This window comes from Oryzias latipes, chromosome 3, assembly GCF_002234675.1.
Source record: "Oryzias latipes chromosome 3, ASM223467v1".
Classification (NCBI taxonomy): domain Eukaryota; kingdom Metazoa; phylum Chordata; class Actinopteri; order Beloniformes; family Adrianichthyidae; genus Oryzias; species Oryzias latipes.
Genome location: NC_019861.2, coordinates 15754389 through 15778285, shown reverse-complemented (window position 1 = coordinate 15778285; position 23897 = coordinate 15754389). Strand labels below are relative to the sequence as shown.

The window sequence follows — 23897 nt, the reverse complement described above, 5'->3', positions numbered from 1 at the left end:
GCTTAGTTTGCCATATTTACACAAACATTCAACTGCCATCAAATCTTTGTTCTCATTCTATAGTACTGGATCTATTTTTCTGTGAATGTATGAACTTTAACAGTTTAAACAAGAGTGAAAATGTCCGTGTCTGTCTGAGAAGTATATAAAGTGTGTGGTGAGGGGTTTTAAGGCCTTAAAATAGCTGTAATCCTACCTCAAAAATTTCCACTATCGTGAGTTATTTATGGGATGTACCCCTGCAATAAATAAAAGAAAATGTAAATTAAAAAATGAATAAACTAGAAGAGTTGAATATACCATGTAATGATGTAATTAATGTAACATATAAATACTCGCATTGGTAAATTTTATATTCCTTCCTAATGAAGGAACCCTTCTCAAAGCAAAAACACGGTTCAAATTGTATTAGTTTACAAAGAGATGTATAAAAACAAGAAAATAAGACATTTAAATCCATAAAACTTTAGAAATAATTTAAAAGTGACACTTTGTTACATTAAATCCCATATCTACATTTTAAAGTGGTTGTTTTCCATTATTCAGTATTCCCTATTCTCCCTGGAACAGTGAGTTGTGTGAATGATTTAATCCTTGTTTCAGCAGGAAGCAAAAGGTGCATCAGATAACTTCTCTTTTGCTATAAAGTAAGATCCATAATGTAACATCTAGAAAACTAGCAGATACATAATTGCTTGGTTTTTCAGATCCATTTTTCAGTTGAACTTCGAGAAGGAAGAATCGGTTGATGAGAAAAAAAGGAGACAGTAAGCCATTAAATAGGATATCCCGAGTGCCACTCTAGATTAAACTTTTAAAGGCGCAGGCATACGTGCACACACAGACAGACTCACACCCACACACACTGGGATCAGCTCCAAGACAAATCAAAATAAACAAGTAGAGTAGAATGAGAGAGAATTTGAGTATTTAAAGCAGTAATGAAACTAGTAGTTCCTCACATTGGAAAAAAGATATGGATTTGAAAGGTGATTTTGTTTAAGTCAAACAGAAACCTGATATTTCATATTGGGTGGATCATATTAGGACCAATGAACCAACACATCCTAGCAATTAACTATTTTGAAAAATGTTTAAACCATGGGCAAGGACGAGACGACGTAATTAAATGTTAACCATCAGTCAAAAAATGCAATTAATTTGAATACCTGAAATTTTAATTTTTTACCCCAATTTTGATTTAAACGACATGCATGTGTATGTATTAGGAAATGTTCTGAAATTTATGGAAGGCAGGGCATAATATCAATAAGGAAAATTGGTCTCAGCTCCTCTTCCTTGGGCTTTTGCTGCAGTCACTTTTACCTTACAATGCTGTTTTATCAACATTAACGATTATATTTCATGTAGGTCCAGTGAGGACTTTTTGCCTGTATTTACTTAGTCAATTAATTTCTATTTCATTACATTTCATAATTTTATATCAGTTGTTCCCCAGGCTGCAGATCACCCTCAACCCCTACCTACAAAACTATGGAGCACAATTTCTTTTAGTCAATCCCAATACCCATAATTTCAGACTAATTTCTGAAAAAGATTTATTTTTATACCTATTTTAGAAAATACCTTTAATAAGATCAAATACATTATCTCTGACACATTGTGTATTTCTTTTTAGTGTCGACTCTAGCTCATATCATACCATATGCAAAGAAACCAACATAAGAGAAAAAAGTTCAGAACATATTATTGCACCTAGTTTTAATAAAGTTTGGCAGTTCTAAATACTCTGGTTTATGCGAGGCTTGCTGATGCTGATCACCTGAAACAAGCTTGCTATGTTTCTCACTGACATTGACAAAATGATTCCCTTAGGTATAAAACCTGAATGCAAATGATCATTCTTCATTACTTGATAATATCAAGGCAATGCAGTCATTGTTTCAAAAGTTTCCAACTCAATACCAGGCCCTAACTCCCACTCCTCAGACAGCCGTCAGTTCTATGACCACCATCAGAGTCTAGAATCTGTGGGAATCTACCCTGATGATTCTGCATTTAAGCCTCAGCTGTGCCCTGAAGTTTAGAAATAATCACTATAATAATAATTACTGTGCTTTCTCATTTCTTATCATTGTTTATGTTAAGATTTTGCTGACATTAATCTCTTTAGATCTTTCCATGTAGAAAACGCTATAGTGAATTGCAGACATATCTTTCGATTTGCGCAATGCTATCAAAATATTGTTCTACTTTTTTATTAGTTTGATTGCATAAAGCAAACAAGTTATTTTTATTATTAGTTTGATTGTGTAATGACATCCTTGCTAGAGTGAAGACAGAGGATTTTTTAACTCAACCACCATTTGTCCATGATTCTTTCCCCCAGCAAAACGTAGGAAAATGCCTCAAGTTTTGATAAATGTGAGCCACAGACCTGTGGGGCAAGCGCTTTTGCTTCTACAGCCCCTAGACTGAGACTAAGATCCCTCAAATCTCTCCTAAACTCGCCCATTTTTAATCTTTCGGCTTCTCCTTACAGTATGTCATGTTTTTAACTTGCGAATGTTAGAACATACTAGAACCTAAAGACATGGAACTTTCACAAATTGTAGTCAAAAGCCCCTGCTACAAGGGTGTAGCATCTTTATTAAGGGAAAGACTTGTGAAGATATGAACATTTGTTTGGAGGTAGTGGCGAGAGAAGCTGCCCGGAAGAGATACTTGGGCTTCTTAGATCTGATTGAATTAACATAAAGACGTTAAACTTGAGACAAAGACATTTTATATCAATGGATTCATCATCTTGTGAGCTCGTAAAAACTGACAGAATTATTTTAATCTGACTTATTTTTTCAGAAATAAGTCTGTCTTTATCAGATTCTGTAGTCTGTGTGGTTAAGTAAATGCAAGTAGACCTGGAGTTTGAACCTGTTCCCATGGAGACGGTACTCTTTCACATACATAGACACATTGATTCCTTACTTTGCAAAACTCCAGGGCACCTTGGACGCTTTCAATGACACATGCAAGTTTTTTTGTTCACCGTTTGCTGTACATCCAAAACTGATCATCTTCATTACACGTGTTTGGAATAAATTCAGTTTGGGTGAGTATTTTTAACTAGATTAGCATTAAACCGTTATATTACCATCATGCTAGCTTTAGGTGCCAATTTGGACAATCCTTCACATTCTAGTAATAATTTGTTATGTAACCATTATATTTAGATTGTGCTAGCTCATTTGTGCAATTTGGAATCTACTAAGGTTTTCTAAGCTGATTTGGCATTTAGATAAAATTTTACATGGTTTCTTAACATTCAATTCCCTAAGCAACTTTTCACATACATCCTTGCATTTCCTCTTTCAGTACCCTTTTTTTGCCGTTTATGGTCAGTTTAGCTTACTTCTGCAATTATTTCTGCAACTTTTGGTTTTTCTGCAATGTGGCACAATTGCAGGATTACAATGGTAAGGTCTTCTGCAGCTTTACACGTATAGCTCCAAAAACCTTCAACAGCTTCAGTGATTTATCCAACCCATTTCTTTTCAATAAACTTCAGCTTCTTCCCCTAAAAGTTATGAAATTAGGTAAATAAAAGCAACCACCTTTAGCAATCATGCAATCAAAAGAATTTCCGCAGGAAATGCAACTTTTTCAGTTCTACTTGTAACTTAAAAGGCTTTTCTCACAATTAAAGACCCACTCATGTGCTGCAGTAACTCTTATTCTAACATATGGCATCAAAAGACAGAATAGGTGTTTGTGTTTCCTAACAACCCAATCTTGCTTGATCGTTCTTTAATGACATTTGAATTTCCTTTAATTAACTAACATGTATGTCACTACACTAGATGTATATCAGTGTTACAAATGAGATCAAAGAGAGTGAAGGAAAACAAAAATAACCCACAACTGTAATACTAAATAACTTAACGTCATGTGCCAGTGGAGTGGAGGAAAGCAATGTCATCTTGCACAGATTGACTAAATTTTTGGTGGTATTAACCCCCAAATGTTTTCACACTTGTCACAATTGCCCCTCTAGGGTAAAATCTATTTAAACTTAAGCCAATATCTTTTGGCAAGCATAATTGTGTTTAAAAAAAGAAATCTTTAGACAAATCACTTTTAGACAATCAAGTATCTCTTTCACTTCATCTGTTATTTACCTTGTATTAAAAAAGTTATTAAAATAAATAATAAAAAATAATGGCCATGGCACATAGGTAAAGGAAGCCGGCATGCCTTTGTGTCGAAGTGTCCCTAGGGAAGGCACTGAACTCTACATTGCTCCATATTTGATTGTTAGCAGCTTGGATGGTAGCTGAATGTTTATCAGTGTGTGAAAGTGTGTGTAAATGGTTAAATAGATATGTGACTTTTACAATCCTCTGGGCCTTTGGCTAGAAAAGAGCTGTACATGTATATGTTCAAGTATACCCATAAAAGAAGGTATATATTCAGTATTTAAGAAGAACTGTGTGACTATATTTGAGCAAAGAAAATCTGTTAGGACTTTCATTCGGGCATTGGAACACACCATTAACAACTTGGATGAAGATTACTAATCATTTTCTTATGGCCTCAGATAGTCTTGAAGTTGAACTATGGCATCTAAACTTAAATTCTCTCTTAGGGTGTTATTCACGCTTGAAAAATTTGTTGGTTCCGATCAAATCCATTCCATGACTCAGATTCGTGGAACAGAAATTTTCCATCTTGCAATGAAACAAGAATACATTTTTTTTACAGTCAAAAAGGGCGTTCTTTAATGCCATCTGCTGCACTAAAGCTTGTTTCAAAAGCCAATTATTTTTTTTAATCACTTCTAGCTGTAGGGTTGTTTTTCGAATTAAAAAACAACTTTTTTTTTTTAAACAAACATCTTAAGTGTAAAAAACATAAATATTTGATTGAAGGACAAATGGAGAATGGGAGCAGGGTAAATTTTACAATTGAAATGTGGCAACCATTTCTTTAATGGTGGTAAATTGTACCACTAGTCAGAAAATATGAAACAATCTTTCCTTTTAAAGCTGGAACTTGCAAATTATGAGTTAGAACTATAGAGATATTTGCTCTGTGCGAAAAATCTCTGACATCACCCTTTAAAATTCTTGACCAGCCAAAAATGAAGCTTGAGCGTAGTTTTGAAAAAACAGGCCTTCACTTAATAGACAACAAAGTAAAATGGGTTTCATTAGGTCCACCCATTGGCCTATGAAAAGACCTACGGTAACCTCTAAATTTCCAGAATTTTATACATTGTACACTACCTCACATCTAATAAAGTATTGCATTTATATCAGTAAAAAATCTGCTTATCTAAAAAACAACTAAACTTTAGAGCCTCTTTATAAAAGCTTAAACCTGACCAAAACGTATGTTTAACATTCCAGACACAGATTTACCAAGTGGCATACAAAGCTTATTTTATTTGCCAATAGGTTCTTGAGGGAGGAAATTTCCACAAACCTATTATAATTATCTGCAAAGTACGGGCAGAGAACACAACTGTTCTAATAGGAAGAGGAAGAAATTATTTTAAACTATTTTACAGATACATGTAAAACAGCATGAGACAACTACTAACTAAACTTTTCTTATTTTTGTAACTGGGTTAAATCAGTAGACAACATCAACTTGTCCAAATGAAATTTAAAAAGTTGTTGAGAATATGAAAAGAAATCCAATGAATAGAATAAAAAAGTAAGCTTAGCAATCATGTGTAGTTAAATCATTAAAAGAAAAAGAAAAACTGTGAGTTTTATGATTTCTAAATGACAGTGAAGACAATTACTCTTGACAAAAAGTAATTGCTGTTGGCGTGAAAAAGTAGTATGGAAAAAAAGAGAGCCATTATCAAATTAAATTGTTTTAAAGAACATTTCATGTAAGGTGTGAATTTCATTTGAAAATAAAAATCTTACATAAAAAGTCAGCAGGACCTTGTACAATAATCAAGCTTAGGCAGAAAAATAAAAATATTCCATTTTCTTTGAAACTACTCTCTTAACTGAAGGCGGATCACGTGGATGCCAAGATCCTATCCATCTTTGTTACTCCCAAAGAGAACCTCGATATGTTGAGCTCTGCTACCTCCAGCTCCGTATCCAGTTTCTTTCTCGACCTTCTTCCTCTCAACCATAAAATAGGGCTGCTCCCCCTCTGTCTTGTAAACCTTTTCTTTCATCCTCTCTTTTCAAGAGTAAACATACCCTCCTCCAAACGCTCCTGCACCATGGTCTCACTACAGATCATTAAGTCATCTGCAAACTTCATGGTCCACATATATTCCTATCCATCCTCATCTGTCAGTCTGCCTATTACTGTGTCAAGAAGAAGCTCTAAGCTGTTTCTTGGTGTAGTTCTACCTCCACCTTGTACTCATCTGTCACACCTTCAGCACATCTCACCGCTCTCATACTTGTCCTGCACAACTATAACTCTCCAGACTCCCTCTTACAAAACTACAGCTCCTATTTCTACCCATTCATAGGCTTTCTTTAGATTACAGCCTATGTACCTCCCCAGAAGAATCTACAAACAAATATTACATCTACAGTTCTCTTCTCTGCCATGAGACCATACTATAAAAATGCTGACTTCCACAACTATTTCCCATAACATCATTACATGACTCACTTATTTTCACTTTCATTTCCACAATTCTACATGTCTCTTTTTTGCTCTTAAAAAATTGCATGTGTATAATTTTTCATTTTTCTGTTTTTCAGCCATTCTTTCACTCTCTAAAATTTTGTTCAGTCAGATTCTCTACTGCCACCTCTCATTAACAAGTACAAAATCCCCCGTCTTTGATCATCCTAACCTGCAGCACATATTTCCATCTTTGTGTCTCTGCCTTTCCAGCTTGTACAGATCCCCCTTCTTTGTGTTCAACCTGTCACACATGTTCCCATACACCTTTTGTTTGGCCTTTGCCACCTCCACATATCCCTGTGGTACTGTCTGCTGTCTTATGTCCCCTCAATGTCACAATTTTACTTAGTCAACATTTTCCACTCAGCAGTGCTGAACTTTATCATCCCACCACTAAGTCTCCTTATTTGCTTACCTCTGCCCAAATGACAGACCAGGTATCTTCCTCCCAGTTTCCCTCATGTGTTCACTACCGCCATTTTCATTTTTTTTTAGTAAAGTAACCATGTAGGCTAAGTTGACAACACCATCCAGTTTCAGCTCTGACTCCTCCCCCATGAGCACATACAGTCAGGACCATAAATATTTGGACAGAGGCACATTCTTTCTAATTTTGTTTCTGTACATTGCCACACTGAATTTTAAATAAAACGACTCAGATGCCATTGAAGTGCAGACTTTCAGCCAATAGGTTTCACATAAATTTTGTTTTGTTTTGGCAGCATTTGTCCTCCTTAAAAAAAAACCTTGCATTTAACCTGACTTGGGTGGGGGCATAAAAGGACTGCATTGTGCCCACTTGTGGTGGTGCTTAATAGCTCCACAGAATTAAATAGTTAAATGAAAAGAAAAAGGTGTATTTGACACAAATCTGTATTTCTGCATGCATAAATATTTTAAAATAAGTTTTAGTCTTTCCTGAAAAATGTGATATCTCCAAGTTAAATAACTCTTGATTAAGACAGGATAACATAGAAAGAGATTTGACGAGCTAATTCAGTAATAACAATGATACAATGGACTGTGAAAACAGAGAGGTCAAAAGTCTAAATTTGTTATCACCTTCCTTTCAATAACAAGAGTACTAGACCTCTATGAATTAGAGATGAGATTAGCAAGAGCATAAATTATGGCCACTAAAGGGAGATGAACATGTGGTGAGAGGAGAAATAATTGTGCACCCGACGGGCATTGTGGTGAGGGGTAGATTAGTCAACACCAGAGAGTGTTGTACTCTCCAGGCAATTTTGCCTTATTATCAGAGGTATGTGTGTTTATGGTGGTGGACAATTGGGTAAGTATATTATTGCTTTTTCTCAAATGTTATTAACAAAAAGTAAAAAAGTGTAAATTAAATTAAAAGGGTAACTACATAGTAACTACATAGTAATTGTTACAAGTGAATATTTTAAAACTCTACATGACTCTACATAAATAAAGATATTTTAAAACATCTTTAGTGTCTTACCACAAATATACAGCTAAGAATCGTGAGGCTTGGAGAGCTAATGAACTAGTGAGTTTTTAGCTTAGTTATGAAAGATGAGCACACAGTGACAATGATTGATAAGCTCAACTGTGCGTCAAACCTTACCTTGCTCTGACAGGGACAAAGCTGCAGTCTGATGCACCTGTCACTGATATTTGTTATAAATCACTGACAATTTTTATTATTCAAGACTTTCAGAAGTGGAACTGCAACGGAATAGACACCCATTTTCAAAAGTTGCTTATTCCTTTCAACTTTAAACTTAGAATGCCTGTCAAGTTTCTTTTCTTTTAATTTCCGTTATATGTTTATGTATATTAGTATCCAAGAGCATAGATCAGCTTGGCAGTATAGACCAAAATGGTCTAGGTTTCTTTACATAGAGGAATTATGCCTTAAATCAATTTAAGTTCTAATAAATAACTCCCACAGTTATTTTTCCTGCACTTATTTTAGAACTGTTGTGTGCAGACAGATGTGATCTTTATTTTATTTAAGACTTCATCAGTATAATACATAAAAAAATGTATTTATTAAATTTCACTGGACTTTGACCATTTAAAGTTGAGATTTTTGAAAATGATATGCATTTGCTTCTGAAGAAAAAAAAACAGCTCTAATCTTAGTAGTAGTAGTATTTACATTGACACTTTGGTTATGTGTTAAAAAAATAACTGGAATGGGCAATGGTAATTTTAAATTACACCAATGTGATCACTGAGGATCACTGAGAATGGGATACTGTACAAATGAGAGGCTTTAATTATTTTTTGTGGACTACTTCAATTTGCAATTAAAAATAAAACAGCCAACCAAATGCAGACACCCTCTCTTTCAACATTTCACCCTACAGTATGTAAATAAGGGATGCCTAGACCAATTCATTATTGTCAGCCAAAAATAGTTGCACAGTAAAATCTGCAAGCAATCTTCTAAATTATTATTTATTGAAAGGTAATCTTTTTTAACCTCTCTTTAGTTACTCCTTTTCTCATGCATATTGAGATAATGACTAAACTTTATTTTTGACACTGAGAAAAATGTGTTTGCCTTATTTGTCCGTCAAGGTTGATATTGTATGTAATTGTTTTGTAGGCAGGAGCTTGGGCAGAGGACAAAGTGTTTTGCTAATGTTTATTGCCTCAAATGGGTCAGTCAGCGGATGTTTACAGAGCAAGTTGGCCTTTTATGGATTTTGAAAAACTATGCAGCTGAAGCTGGTGAACTTTCTGGACAATTCCAGGACGTTAGAGCTGAAGCCTTGGATCTCGTCCCCAGAGTGGACTGCATGTTCTGGAGCTGGAGCTGCTTATTTGCTGTTTACTCACAAAGACTGATAAAACCGTGGGGCAGTGGACTAATCAGCTTCATGTGAAAATACTGGGAGCCACCATTTTAAATATCTGCAGAGTTGTCAGACCCAGCCCAAAAAACCTAGTTTAAACCAGGGGTCGGCAACCTTTACCACTCAAAAAGCCATTTGGATCAGTTTCCCACAGAAAGTAAAACACAGGGAGCCGCAACATCCTTTGGCAAACCCGGTGTTTCCAGCGAATGGCATAACTTCACTCAATTTTAAAGCTCACAAAGAGATGTTCATTTTTTGGGATCCTCTGACATTTAATGGATTCTGATGAAAACCATTTCCAGAGAGGCCACAAAACTAGCAAATATTTCATCATTAACTAGCAGTTAATCCGTTTCTCCAATAGATTTCTGTTGAACAACTTTTTTTCTCATCTTGATCAGGATATTTTTTGGCAAAAGCTGCGTGTTTATTCTGAGATGTCCCGCCACATTTCTCTTCTCATTCAATATGTACTGTCTTTTTAGAAGAACTTTTCATCCCACAGCCAAGTACCCCTGGCTGCAGTGTGCAGACCGAGGCGTAGCTCAACCCCGAAAAACAAAACGGCTCTCAACTCGTAAAAATAAATCTCATATGTTGCATTACACTAGAAGTATGGCAAGCGACAAACAACATCATAGCACACAAGAAAAAAATGCGACTTCTCCAGTACTGAATGCAGAACCGTTGAGGTCAGATCTGACGGAGACTGAGGTCTTGAAAAATGTTGCCCCCGGGCTAGTTCAATACTGGGGTTCGGTACCAATCCCTAGGAAAGAGGCAGGGTGGAGAACAATCACCGAAGCAGTCGCTTAGCATATAGCCAAAGATATGGTACCCATATATACCGTGGGAAAGACGCTGTTTATTAATTTAATTAAAACCTTAGATCCCACTAATTTTGTTAATTGTGTCAGCACACTGCGTGAATCGGGAGCAGGCGCAAGAGTGACTGAGTGAGAGCGTGCACAAATGTTGCAGAGTGGGGTCTGTTCTTCCACGTCTGTTGCAGCTGTATTGTTAATCCCTTAGAAAATGGTGCTACTATTCAAGGTGAATTTTTGTCTCCTTTTAGTCTAAACTACAAAGTGTGACTTAAAACACAGCTGGGACTTTGATTCCAAGAGTGTGTTCATTTATTTATTATACAGCACAGAAATGGGGGTTACATTTGTCTTGCGTTTGATTACTTAAAAGCAAAATTTGCTTTAAGCTGTCTGCCGTTTGTACTTATTGCTTTCCTTAAGTAAGGATCAAAATCAGAAATCATATTGAAAAACCATATCGCCCATTCCTATCCGTAATCATTTCATTTTTATTGATAAAGCGAAATGAGAATTTAGAGTTTGCAAGAAAACAGTCCCATCTAGAACCGGATCCACAATCAACCTGCACCTGAAAACTGAGAGAACCTTCTCCTAAACAGAGCAGATCAATACAGTCTGAAGAAACCAGATCACCTTCACAAAGCTGAGACACTTAGTATTTTTTTAAGCCAACCTTTACTTTGATGAAAAATCAAAATGGGCGTGCCTCAACGCGTTTAACTCCGACCACGTTGAAGTACGCTGCAGACTGCTGCCAGGGGCTTCTCCCCATAACAGACTCTGGTTTGCGTTCACAGCTGAAGACACACCCCCTCCACGCATTCATGCTGCGCTCTGTGCCAGCTCACACACCCCAACGGTGTTAAAGGCACCATGACAATCTTGGAACATTTTAGTTTTTTTACAAAACCACAGAGAGCACAGGGATGAAAGCGCCACAGGTTGCCGACCCCTGGTTTAGACATATCAATTACCAGCATTTTTAAGTTTACCAGTTGTGCATTTCTTTTGTCTATTTGGTCACACTAATTTTGTTAATTGTGTCAAGAATATTTGCTCTTGTTTAAACTTGGCTGACTAGTAAGCCTATTAAAACTTGTTCATTTAGCAAAGTGCAGTTTCACTTCAACACTTTTGTCCAGATAACCAGTAGGTTGTGTTTTTTTTGTCCTCTGCGGCACAGTACCAACTGTCCTACAAACCAATGCCGGTATGTGGCCCCGCAGTTAAGAACCACTGCTCTAACAGACATTCAGATTGAACTGTAAAAACAAGGTTCAAAAGTCCTCATAAAAGATGGACTATGACAGAGTAAAACTTCTAAACCAACAAGTCACCAGATGTTCCAATGATTCTCCCAAGTCAGTATAGACTCACAAAACAGACACACATTCACACCCTGATGGCAGTTTTACTGTTCAACACTTGCGTCAACTTATAACCACCAGGAGCAATGTGGGGTTCAGTGTCTTACACATTGGCTGGTAGGGCGGGAACTGAAAAGGGGTCGACTGCTCTACCTCTGCACCATGACCGCCCCGTGAAGCAGAGAGTTCTTCAAGATGACTGGACATTTTAAGGGTTTATTTGTAATACATAAAGATTGATGTTTTCTAACCTGAAATGGGCAGCTCTTTCATGTCATCAAAATAATCAATGAGCTGTAGCAAGCTTAGCATTCACAAAACCTTATATCACTGAGCCACCCTATTAGACCCCATCACAAGTAACTGGCCTCTTGGGCTTGTCTGTAGAGACTATTTGACCCTGATTCCAGGAGAATGGCCATCGCCCTTGTGGTCACTAACCATACCCAAGCCTATACCACTAAAGATTAGAAGGCCTCAACCCTAGCCAAATCCCCTGTTGAAATGTTCTTCATACATTATGCTTTGTCAGAAAGAACTACCTCTGACCAAGGGCATGACTTTGGGAGCTGCTTAAACTCCAGCAGATATTGGGCATAAAGTCAAGAACAACTTCCTTCTATCCCAAGGGTGTTCCAGAGTCTGAGCATTTTGATCACAGTCTTATCTATGCTTGGCACTCTCAAACTTGCTCAAAAGCAACAATGGAGACAACACATCAGTTTACTGGTCCACACTATACAAGAATTAATAGCAAATCCATTCAGATTTTAGCTTCCTAAAGTTGAACCCACTGTTGTTTTTCCACATCAAAATAATCCAAAGGGAACATTATTAGAACATTTTACCACACTGTGTGGTCACATGTCTTTGCAAAATTCAAAGTGTTTCCAAACAATGGAGTGTAATAATGTTTTTTGCTGCCATCACGTGTTGTCCGCTGTGATACCATTGATCGCTTTTACATGTTTAAAGGGCACCTAGTGAATGACCTGCAGAGAGCAGGGACCAGAGAAACAAAATCTACCATCAGTAACAAAATACACCGCCAGGGACTCAAATCCTGCAGTGCCAGGCGTGCCCCCCTGCTAAAGCCAGTACATGTGCAGGCCCCGTTTAAAGTTTGCTAGAGAGCATTTGAATGATCCAGAAAAGGATTGGGAGACTGCCCCATGGTAAGATAAAACCAAAAAAGAACCTTTTGGCAAAAACTCTACTCATCGTGTTTAGAGGAGAAAGAAGCATGGGGGTGGAAACATCATGCCCTGGGGCTGTTTTTTAGCAAAGGGATCAGGACGACTGATCCGTGTGAAGGAAAGAATGAATGGGGCCATGTATTGTCAGATTTTGAGTGAAAACCTACTTCCATCAGCCCGGGCATTGAAGATGAAAAGTGGCTGGGTCTTTTTTCGATTGACAACGATCCCAAACAAACAAACCGGGTAACAAAGGAGAAACTTTGCAAGAAGCATTTCAAGGTCCTGAAGTGGCCTAGCCAGTCTCCAGATCTCAATTCCATAGAAAATCTTTGGAGGGAGTAGAAAGTCTGCGTTGCCCAGTGACAGCCTCAAATCATCACTGCTCTAGAGGAGAACTCCATGGAGGAATGGGCCAAATTACCAGCAACAGTTTGTGAAAACCATGTGAAGACTTACAGAAAATGTTTGACTGCTGTCATTGCTAACAAATGACATCTAAGAAAGTGATTTGAAGTTTTGTTATTGACCATATACTTTTTTCTCACCATAATTTACAAATAAATTCTTCAAGAATTAGACCATGTGATTTTCTGGATTTTTTTTCTCATTTTGCCACTCATAGTTGAGGTATACCTATGAGGACAATTACAGGGCTGTCTCATCTTTTTAAGTGGGGGCACTTGCACAATTGGTGGCTAACTAAATACTTTTTTGCCCCAGTGTTTAAGAAATGGTTACTATAGCTATAGCATTTTGTAGTCATCTGTATGAACTTTTCTTCCATTTGTGAACCTTACAATTCTACATTGTTTCCCTTGTCTTTAAATGTCATAAGCTTTACATTTTTAGTACCTTTTAATAATTTTTCATATATTGCACATGTGTTTTGTCACATTTAAAAGACAAAAACAGAACTGCATTAGCAAGGTTTATTTCTGTTTAACAAAAGTGTGCTTTTTGCTCAGTTCTCATAATTAGGTGATGACAGTCCTGAAAGTTATAGCTAGTATTACAAAGAAAGATGCTGGTATAATTCAATTAAGACAAACATGTATAGAGGGCACAGACACAGATGAATTAAATTATCTCAATATCATTCTCTTGCACTACACTCAGCCCCCAAAGCATCTATAAACAGCCTTAGAAATGTGGAAAAAGCAGAAGAGTGAAACCTGTGTTTAGTCATTGTCAATATTTATTTATTTGTTTGTTTGAATCTTCAAAGGGAATATTTAAGCTTACCAAAGCAGATGTCTACTTCTTCACCCCTTTCATAGTTATGAGTCTTTCACGGTGCAGAGGAGAGAAGCAAAAATAATGACTTACATTTAAGAAAGAAAAAGGTGACACAAAGTAAGAGCCCAAATAGTTCTCTAAGGAGCCGAAGTGAACTGTCAATTTGTGAAGTTGAATTTGCACATGAAAAGCACAGGGATTTAACTTTAAGTGTTTTATTTTTGATTCCTCTACATTGCCACAAGAAGATCAGAGACTGTTCACTATCCCTGATCTATTTTGGTGCTCATCATTTTTCCCTTATAACACCTGAGACACAAAGCACCATTAAAAACAAAAAAAAGTCATATTTAGTCCCTTTTTTAAATGTGTCATTGTGAAGAACTGAAGGGCCAGTTGGTAATCAACTAAAAAAATGCATAATCATTAAGAATAGCGCTGACCTGACATAATTCATCATTGTTTTTTAGAAGAAATTGTGATTTTATATGCCAACTTCTCCACAATGCTTCCTTTTCAACCCTAAGCTTATGCACAGGTCATTTATCCACTGTCGTGATGTGGCCATTTTTCATCGGGACCAGTAGACTATTCTTTGCATGTTTCATGAAACGATATGGGATCATCTTTTAGTTCTGCCCATCTCTCACGTACAGAGGCTTTGCATAATCACTCACCTCCCTGATAAATCATGCCCCCTCTCCAGCAGCCCAAACACCTTCCATTGTCAGAGCTGAGGCTCAAGTCGCAGCACACTCTGATGGATGATTTACAAGCAGTCAGCCTCTTCCATCTGAAACCCTCCTAGGTGGATAATCCTCATTCATTAACCCCCTCACAACTTTGAGCTCAAGAAACCTGACCAGTCTTCACGTTAGTTTCCTAAAACAAGACCAGTATAGACAGACTTTAACTGTTGGCCACTTCAAGCCAGTGCCTTTGTGAATAAGTGTAAAATCTTCCATTGTAGTGGAGTCTAATTGATAAAGGCTATGACAACCATCCACATTGCTGCTTTTAGCCAAAAATACTGAACTAAAAATGCAAATAAAAAGCAGCATCACCTTATGCCAACTTACATTTCTACCAAAAATGCAACATGCCTCAGTTTCCAGAAGATGTTTCTCTGAACACCAACATGAATCAATGCTGGCCTGTCTGGAAGAATGTAGATACATACAGAACTAAAACTGAAACAGTTGGAATAATCATTCAAAACAGCCAGACTAATTACTTAATCTTAAAAATTTATACGTGACACAAAGTAAGGTTTACCACAGACACCATGACTAAAAGCCTAAACAATCAACAACTAAACTTGTCAATTTATTTTTTATTTAATTAAAATTTGATCAGATTTAAATATTTGTGGCATTATAAAGTGAAAATGAGACAAACATAGTTTAGAAGTGAGGAATATCAGGCATAGTGTACACAAAATGGAAATATGTTTATATACAGTAGTAGGAGTTGTAGAATGGTATTCATGACTTTTGTTAAGAAAAGAGCGACTAGTGATGGTTGTTTCCGGGTTTTTTAAGGCATTAAAAACTATAGATCTGAAAAAGAGAAGAGAAAAAGAGAAACACCCTTTACAAACGGAAGGGGCAAGGGAAATCTTAAAATCATTTTTTTTTGTTGCTGCCCTTTGCCAGATAGCAGCCAGTTCGTTTCCTGCACGGTTCTTTCTGATTTTTGTTTTCTTGTGATGCTAAATAGGAAGCTTTGACATTCAGAAGAGGCCTGCCAAAGGACAGGCCAGTGAATGCAGTAGGAAAGAAAAAGCTTTAATGGGTTCAACTGGAATGGAAAGCATGTGCTAGTCTCCACAGGCTGTGGAAGAGAGAAATGTCAAGTATGGTTATTACAGCGCAGGCAGCAAATCTAGGAATTTCTACCTGGAAAAAAAGAAGAAGAAAAAATCCTCTTGAAGTATGCACACCCAAACCTACATTTCTGCTCATTAAAGTTCTGACTGAAGACATGAATAAAGCTATCCACGAACAGATACTAGATACTCATACGTGACCAAGTGATGCGACACATCAGTTTACCTGCCCAGAAACATATCAATTCTCACTATTTTCCTATTTTTAGAAAGCTACGACATTTACCTTATATTTCAAAGAATTACATAGTTATTTGAAAGTGAACAAAATAAAACATTAATTATTTGCCTGCAACATATGATATCTAAATTCCTAGAAGCAAAATTTTATATATATGGGCCTATAGTTTAAAAAGGGGGTAAATGTCAAATGTGAAAATAATCTCTGAGCACAATAGAGTAAGATTAGTGCAATTAAAAGAAGTGAAATTGCCCAATTTTTCTCACCAATTCAATTTTTTAAACATTTGTATTAATCGCGTGTGGATAGGGAGTGCTGTATGGCAGGTTTTGACTGCATTTGCAAGCTCTCCTAAGGAATCAACCAATCAAATAGTACATACTTTGCATGTGCTTGATGTTAGCATCAACCAGTACTAAAAAACAAAAAAAACAATAACACTCAATACAATTATCTTAAGTGCCAAAACTCAATAGTCTGATTTTTACATATCCGAGTGCCAAGCCACAATTTACTTAGCGTTCATACAGTTTTAATGTCGTTATGACCTTCTTTCAGAGTAAAAAATCCTACATGCAGCATATTTTAGAAATGTCTCTGAAGTGTTCAGTGATTTTTTTTTTCATGGGATCACTTCAACTTGTCTGCTAATCTGTACCCCTGAGGATGCTAATCAAAGCAAGTGCCAGACTAATGAAGCTCTTTAGCCTAGTGGTCAGGGACACATCAATGACACGGTACCTTAAGGCGATATGGGAAATAGTGTGTATGAGAATGTGTAATTGATAAATTAAATACATGCAGATGTAGTCATTTAAATGGGTGAAGAAGTCAGAGTGTGGACACTAAAATGTTGGCGTAACAGCTTCCAACCAAACTCAACACTCCAGCAGGGATTCTGAATCAAACACATTTTTCTCCTCGGTGGTGTTGGAACTTCCCTTCAAAGCGTGCAGGGGGTTCTTGATCAGTGATGAGATGTGTAGCAGCAGAAATGACTACCTGGTGTGAAGAGGTATTTTTGAAAAGACAGTATTATTTGACCACCACACTATTATGTCATGTCTGAAATCATGTGCAGGCTGCCACTTCATATATCCTCCCATTTCTGTGTGAAAATAGAGTCCAATAGAATAAGCACAAAGTGTAGATTATTAATTAGGCTTAAATTTAAAACCTATTTTGCTTTTGTTCTATAACCTAAATGGATTTTTTTCCCCTTTATGACACCACACTGGCAAGTGGCAACAATTGCAGCATAGGAAACGGGGTGGAGCTTTTTTCTGTTAACATCCACAAAGTGACTTCCTACAACAGTAGCCTGAAGCAAAGAGAGAGAAAGCTAGTTTGCTTATAGGGAATGAAGAAACAATCCAGATGACTGACAAGATACAGACAGAAGTAAAGACGAAATGTCTAGCAAACACTCGTAATGCTGCTTTCACAGAGTTGGTTTGACAGAAACATAACTTCATCACATCTTCTCATAAAAGGCACAGACTTAAAGGTATGATAGCACTCATTTCTCTCCCAAAACAACATACGTTCATATAATTATCTCCTTGGCTTTTTCTTCCCCTGTCGGCTATGTGATATTGCTGCTGGCACTGGTAAATGTGGGAGGATCAGGAATGTGTGCGGCAGGGGCGATAAGGCTCCTGTAAAATTTAATTAGCACAAAGCCATGGTGAAAATGACTTCATTTCTCCCCGCATTAATAACTACACCCCAATGAAAGAGCTATGGCTCCATTCATGTAAACAACAGGTTCATGCCAGGGACACAGAGAAGACGGCAAAAGACGAAAAAGAAGCCCAAACACATACAATGAAAACATGTAGGAGATAATCAAAAGCTGTGTTCACAATGAGAAGTGTACCTAAACTATTGAGAAGTCTGGCTTCATACATTGGTCTCTTTGCCACTGAAGTCTACAAATTAAGTTTTCATCCGCTATATCAGAAAATGAGATTTTACAGAAGTGAGAACAAAAGAGAAGAGGATCTCACCAAGTTGCTGAATGGCAATCCCACATTAGCAGCTTCACCTACTGCTTCAGGCCTGAGCGGGTGTGAATGGACTGATTAAGGGCCTTGGCTCAACATGATGAACAACACTTTCTATTTCATGACTCAAAGCCTTTATTTCGCCATAGCTCTATCATAATCCAGCTAAAAGTGGAGATCTGTGGAGGCTGATCAGCTTAGGATTCAGCTAAAAAGTAGAAAAAGATATATATATATATGGCTTGGAGTAGGGAGCTCACAATTCTGTTTTTATCATTTATTTGTTTAGAGCAAAGGGGAGAACAATGACATTTAGGTTGCCAGTTTCATATTCACACTTTAGATTATGTTATAGATCCGAAACAGATGTCAATATTAGGGCTGGATATATATATATAAAATATAAAATGGACGAATCCAGCTTGAATCGATACTTCTTTTACTCACAAGAAACCCTGTATTGCTTAAAAGAAGAGAGAAAATGGCTCATTTAAATGTTGTTGTCAAAAATAAAGGTGAAGAAAAGAAAAGAAAAGCTTAATTACCAACAAATCAAACATTATTTTAATGAGCCACTTCCAAATGCAACTATGTTAGTGCAAAGCAAAATAAAAGACAGTTCACATGCATTTTTTAAAATAAGTAATTAGTGGGGGGAAAAAAGCAATCGTTGCTCTTTAGCCTCAATTAATACTCCACAGGCTTGTTCTATTTACACTAGGCATTTTGTTAGGGGGCTCTTTTTCTGCATTTGTTCTTTGCAAGAGTGTGCAGGCTCAAACAGGTAGCTACTCAGTCTAAGCTTTCAAACCAAACCAAACAAAGGCAGGTCATGATACATTAACCCCACCAGGACAGACTTCCATCCACAACAGGTCATCATCTAAACAGGTGTGTAAGTAAGAGAGAAAAACACTGTCATCAGACTTTACATATGCTGATAAAAGAAAGCTCATTTATAAATGGTTTCTAAGCACACAATAAAAAAGTTGCACAAGACATGAGAAGATCTGCAAATGCAAAACTTAAAGGATATGTCCATTTATGAAGGCAGAATCTGAGAATGTCATCGGTGCACTTTAAAAAAATGTACTTTTTTTGCGTCAACAGTTTTCTTTTTTTTTCCCTGCATGCTCTACATGAAGGTTAATGCAGTCTTATATTTTGGGGCCCCAGGACCCATGTAGTGGCTTGAAAATGTAGTGTAATAAGCCAAATTCAATTCAGTTCAGTTCAGTTCATTTAGCTCGATATTTCAACACAGTTGTCTCAACGGGCTTCAATAAGTGTACAAGACTTAAAATCAGTTACCAAATACAATAGCTGGTTACTAAACTAAACTAAATAGACTAAGATCACTGAGCATCTCTGCCTGCTTAGACCCTCCAACGCAATGTGGAAAAACTCCTAGAAAAAAACCTGATTCCAGGAAGACTTATCTGAAAGAAGGGCGACTAACTTTTTGGCCTGTAATCCTTAAAACGTGGGGTTTAACCTGACCGTTTTCTATGCATGCAAAGGTATATGTGAGGCAGTGAGAGAGAAAAAGGTTTCTTGACAATAATTTGTCACAGTAATGAAAAGCTGACAGGTTGCACGAGACATGTGGGTGATATATTGTGAGCGCTGCAGATAAATCAGTAAGTTCTATATTTACACCTTTTAAATGTGACATTTTTGATCATTTCAAGCGTATTAAGGGTTCTGTGCTAGTGTTTTTGTCTTGATCTCTGTGATATATAACTGTTTCGTTTAAACTTTCTTATAAGGGCAAAAGAGCATTGTGAAACATCATTAAAAGTGTGTGTTGGGGGGGGTTAAAGTGGAGTTAAAAAGTTTGGAGGTACGACGTTCCGTCACATTAATGAAAATGAGGTAAAGAGACATGGGCATAATATAGGAAACCCAGCCCTGCGGGAGAATCCAAATACAAAAGACTATAGAAGGCTCAACCATCAAAGCAACCCAATACAGATTCCACGGTACCCCACAGTTACTGAACTTCAGTATTACGCTTTAGAAGTCTCAAGTGAGAGGACAGTACACACTGAAAATGAAACCAAAAGCACATTTTCCTTTCAGATCTACTTTCTCAAACTTTTATTTCCACTTCAAATTCCTTTTTAGTTTCACTCGTGATGATTTTCTGCAGTGGCGCCTAAGAAAGACACTTTAAGATAAGTCTCAAATTAAGCCTATTAGTCATCTCCTGCTTTTATGTGCACCTATACCCAAGACACTTGAAGCCCCACAGAATACTAGCTCGCAAAGTCAGAAGATTCAGTATAAAATTTAACAAAAAGGGTCATAAAATCAACGTGACAAATGGAGTTAAAAAAAAAAGCTCTGGACATCCTTAAAGCTTGTTTTTTAAGGTAAAGACATTAATGTTTTTTATAAAAAGTAGGGGGGGGGGGGCCCTCCTGAATACACTTAGTAACAGGGTTCACAGACCTTGGTAAGTGACCTTTACATCAATTTCAAGCTCTGGTTCAGAGCTATGTCACACATAATAATTGGTAAGTCAGGTGTTACTAAAGACATCTGAAGTAATTGCCCTGAGAAATGTAGTGTTCATGAATCCTGCTCCTCCTCTAACTCTCTGTAACAGATCAATCCGGGACGAGGGCATTACAGCCAGCAAACACGCTCCTAAGGTACCCCCGGCTCCAGCTGTGTCACACCCTTTAAGCCTCGCTGTCAAACACAACTGTAAAAATGTGTAGTTGTTGGATTTCCTACAACGGGCACATGCATCCAAGACTCGCAGAGAGAAAGCCTTTGATGAGACCTTGCACCGAGGGTTGAAATAACCAGAAGGTGCCTGGAGAGATGTTTTCAGAGGGACAAAGTTAAAAAGCTATGGTTGCTTTATAGATTCAATAAGGAACTTACACCTGTGCGGTTAACCACTATCGATCCATCATTCTGTGGAGCCCAATCCAATTTAGACTGTTGAGGAGCCTGAGAGCTCCGCAGCCTTATCCTAACCCAGCCATTGCAAAGCCTGCTTACCTTCATCCCCCCAAAGTCTGGGGTGTGTCTGTGTGCTGTAAATGTGTGTGTGTGTGTGTGTGTGTGTCTGCGCGCGCACAGATGGGCTGACTGAGGCTGCAGGCCAAAGAGAAACACCTTTGTGGATGGCTCAAGTTGAAATACACTGAGCCCATCTTAGGGTTAAGGCTAGGCCTAGAGAAAAGATGAGACAGATGGACCTCAAACAAAATGCACAAGACAAAATGTTTAAGGAAAAAGCAGAAAAACAAGAGAAAAGATCAGCAACCGAGAAAATCAACGCAACAGTGTAAGACAAAGAGTAAAGGGTGCAAAAAAAATAAAATTTACTTTTTTGCTTAAGTCAATGAGAGTTTTAAAAAAAAAAAGGAAAAGGTATAATATAACTGCTTGGAACTCTGTGCTGCAGCTTAGGGAGAAACGAAACTGGCAATTTAGTTTTATGATTATGCACAGCAAAGAGTCTTCTGCACCTCAGGCTCCTTTGTTAAAAGAACCAACGGCATCAGACATCATTAGAGTGACCATTTCAATTCCCCTCTCTGATAGTATCACATTCTGACACAGACGTTTTTGCTTTAGATCTCCTTTACGCACCACTGGAGATTGGCGAAGCCTCTGAGATCTATTATTAAAAAGGTATTTAAAACAGTGGTAGGAAAAGGAAAACAGCTGTTTTAGTGTTTGTGGCGCTATCTCAACTTCAGCCCCTCCAGAGCGAAAGGGTCCTGTGGTTTAACTCACACCAGTGACTAAACCATGGGCAATTAAGGCTATCTCTGGATGAGTAAAGGTGGAGGGGGGTGGATGCAGAGTAGAGACTCCATACCAATAACAGGCAATTATGTATGGGGAGGGCCACTGCTTGGCCATGAGAGTATAGAAGAAGACAGCAGGGATGTGGGATGGTAGGGAAATGAGGAGGAGTGTTATTTAGGAGGCAGATGGCAGAGAGGGGGGAAATTAAGATGAATGGGCACTGAGAGAGCTGAGTTGGTGCTGGGGCTGGGTAGAGAGAAGTAATTAGCTGTGTTTGCTCTGGGAGGATGGCAGTGGATATGATGCCTGAAGTGACAGGCAAAAGCCTCAAGCCTTCTCAAACAACAAGAGCATGTCTGAAACAGCCAGCAGGGGGCAAATGTGTTCTTGAGGGTTCAGTTTTTACTCAGTTCAAGGTTTGATGGAAAATCACTCATTCAAAAGGTTTCCAATATCTTGTGTTTTTTTGTAAAGAAAAATAATTAAGGAGGCAAGAAGTATACAAAAACCCTTAATAGTTTCAAACCCAAACAAAAAGGCTATTTGGGAGCAGAGACATTGAATTAAGAGTATCTTGTCAGAAAAAACAAGAAGCGTACTTGTTATAAATCTGTATTTGAGGGGCTTACCTCTGGGCCGTGGGGCTCTTTTCCTGCGGTCCCTGAAAGCGGCTCCTGACTGCAGAGCCTCCAGCAAACAGTCCATCACACCAGTCTCATCATTCTCTGAAAGTCCAAAAATTAAAATGTTACATTTAGAACAACAACACAATTATCTATAAAAGTAGCTCATAACGTTAACAGTTGTTAGCATGTAGCATAAACAGGGAGGAAATGAAATGATCTAGTAAGGTGCTCTCAGGACAGCTTGGAAAACTCAAATCCTCATACTGGAGAATATTTCCAAAGTTCACAATTTTTATATTTTATAAAGTTTTATTCACATACGTCAAAGACACTGAACTTTACACATGGATGAGTTGAGATGGCCTCAATTTATGAGGTGTGTAAACTGGTGAACCTTAAAGACTCACTCTTATCATCTTTAGTGCTATTTTAAAAGAGTTTCCAATGGTCTATTAATTATTATAATGCCACTTTTAGCCAAAATAAAAAAAAAAAAAACTGTTTAAATTACTAGGAAATGGTTTCTGCAAAGCAACAGTAGTTTGTTCGAAATCCACCTCTGAGTTGTGGCCAGGACCACAGCTCAGAGCCCCGTTCACCCTTCCCGTCACCCATAACTGAGCTATCTGTTTACACACTCCCCTCTAACTTAGAGCCCCTCACCCCAACCTAACATTACCGCAAATGGTGAGCAATATTTGAAGCTATCTAGCCATACAGTTTTCAACCAGATGCCAGCTCAGATGAGGAAAACAAAGACGCAGATTGATCTATTTGTCTGCAAGTGGATGCATCAGAAGGGAGCGGAACAGGGACGAAACGAATACAATGCTTTTCAAACAGTATTTTTTTTTTGTCCTGATTATGATTCACAACAATTTGGAAATAAAAACACTCAGAAATGCCATTTTGAGCTTATTTTTCAAAATATATGTTCTCCAACATCAGAAAAATGCCACAAGAAAATGTTAAGAACAGGAAAACAATTTTCATCTAAGTGGATCTTTTAAAAAGTTTGTGAAAACTGGATTTTTTTCAGCTATTGACCTTTAAACTTTCTGATAAGACACCACATTTTTTGTGTGTGTAAGTCCTTATTGAGATTTGTAGACATTACCCATGACCACCATGTCAACAATGGATCCTACAAACTGAGCTTTCTTTGTGAATAAAGGAAAGAAAACTCTATAAACTCCACACTATTTAGTCCCTTGATGTCAACGCTCCTGAACACTGAAGCTTCTGTATTGAGGCCAGAGTGTCCCCATGGAAGTGGGATATGTTCCTAAATCCCTACATTGAGCTGTGACTACACAAACATGTACA

The 23897-nt window shown here is 37.5% G+C and overlaps 1 protein-coding gene across 5 annotated transcripts in view; it reads right to left on the bottom strand.

The window, feature by feature from the left end:
* The window catches only part of diaph3 (diaphanous related formin 3), a 125168-nt gene that overhangs the window by 20151 nt on the left and 81120 nt on the right, over positions 1-23897 (bottom strand). For all 5 annotated transcript variants that reach the window (XM_023953384.1, XM_023953386.1, XM_023953385.1 and 2 more), the window contains one exon: positions 22575-22670. In XM_023953384.1, coding sequence (XP_023809152.1) covers positions 22575-22670 — 96 coding nt within the window. The remainder of the gene's footprint in view (positions 1-22574; positions 22671-23897) is intronic.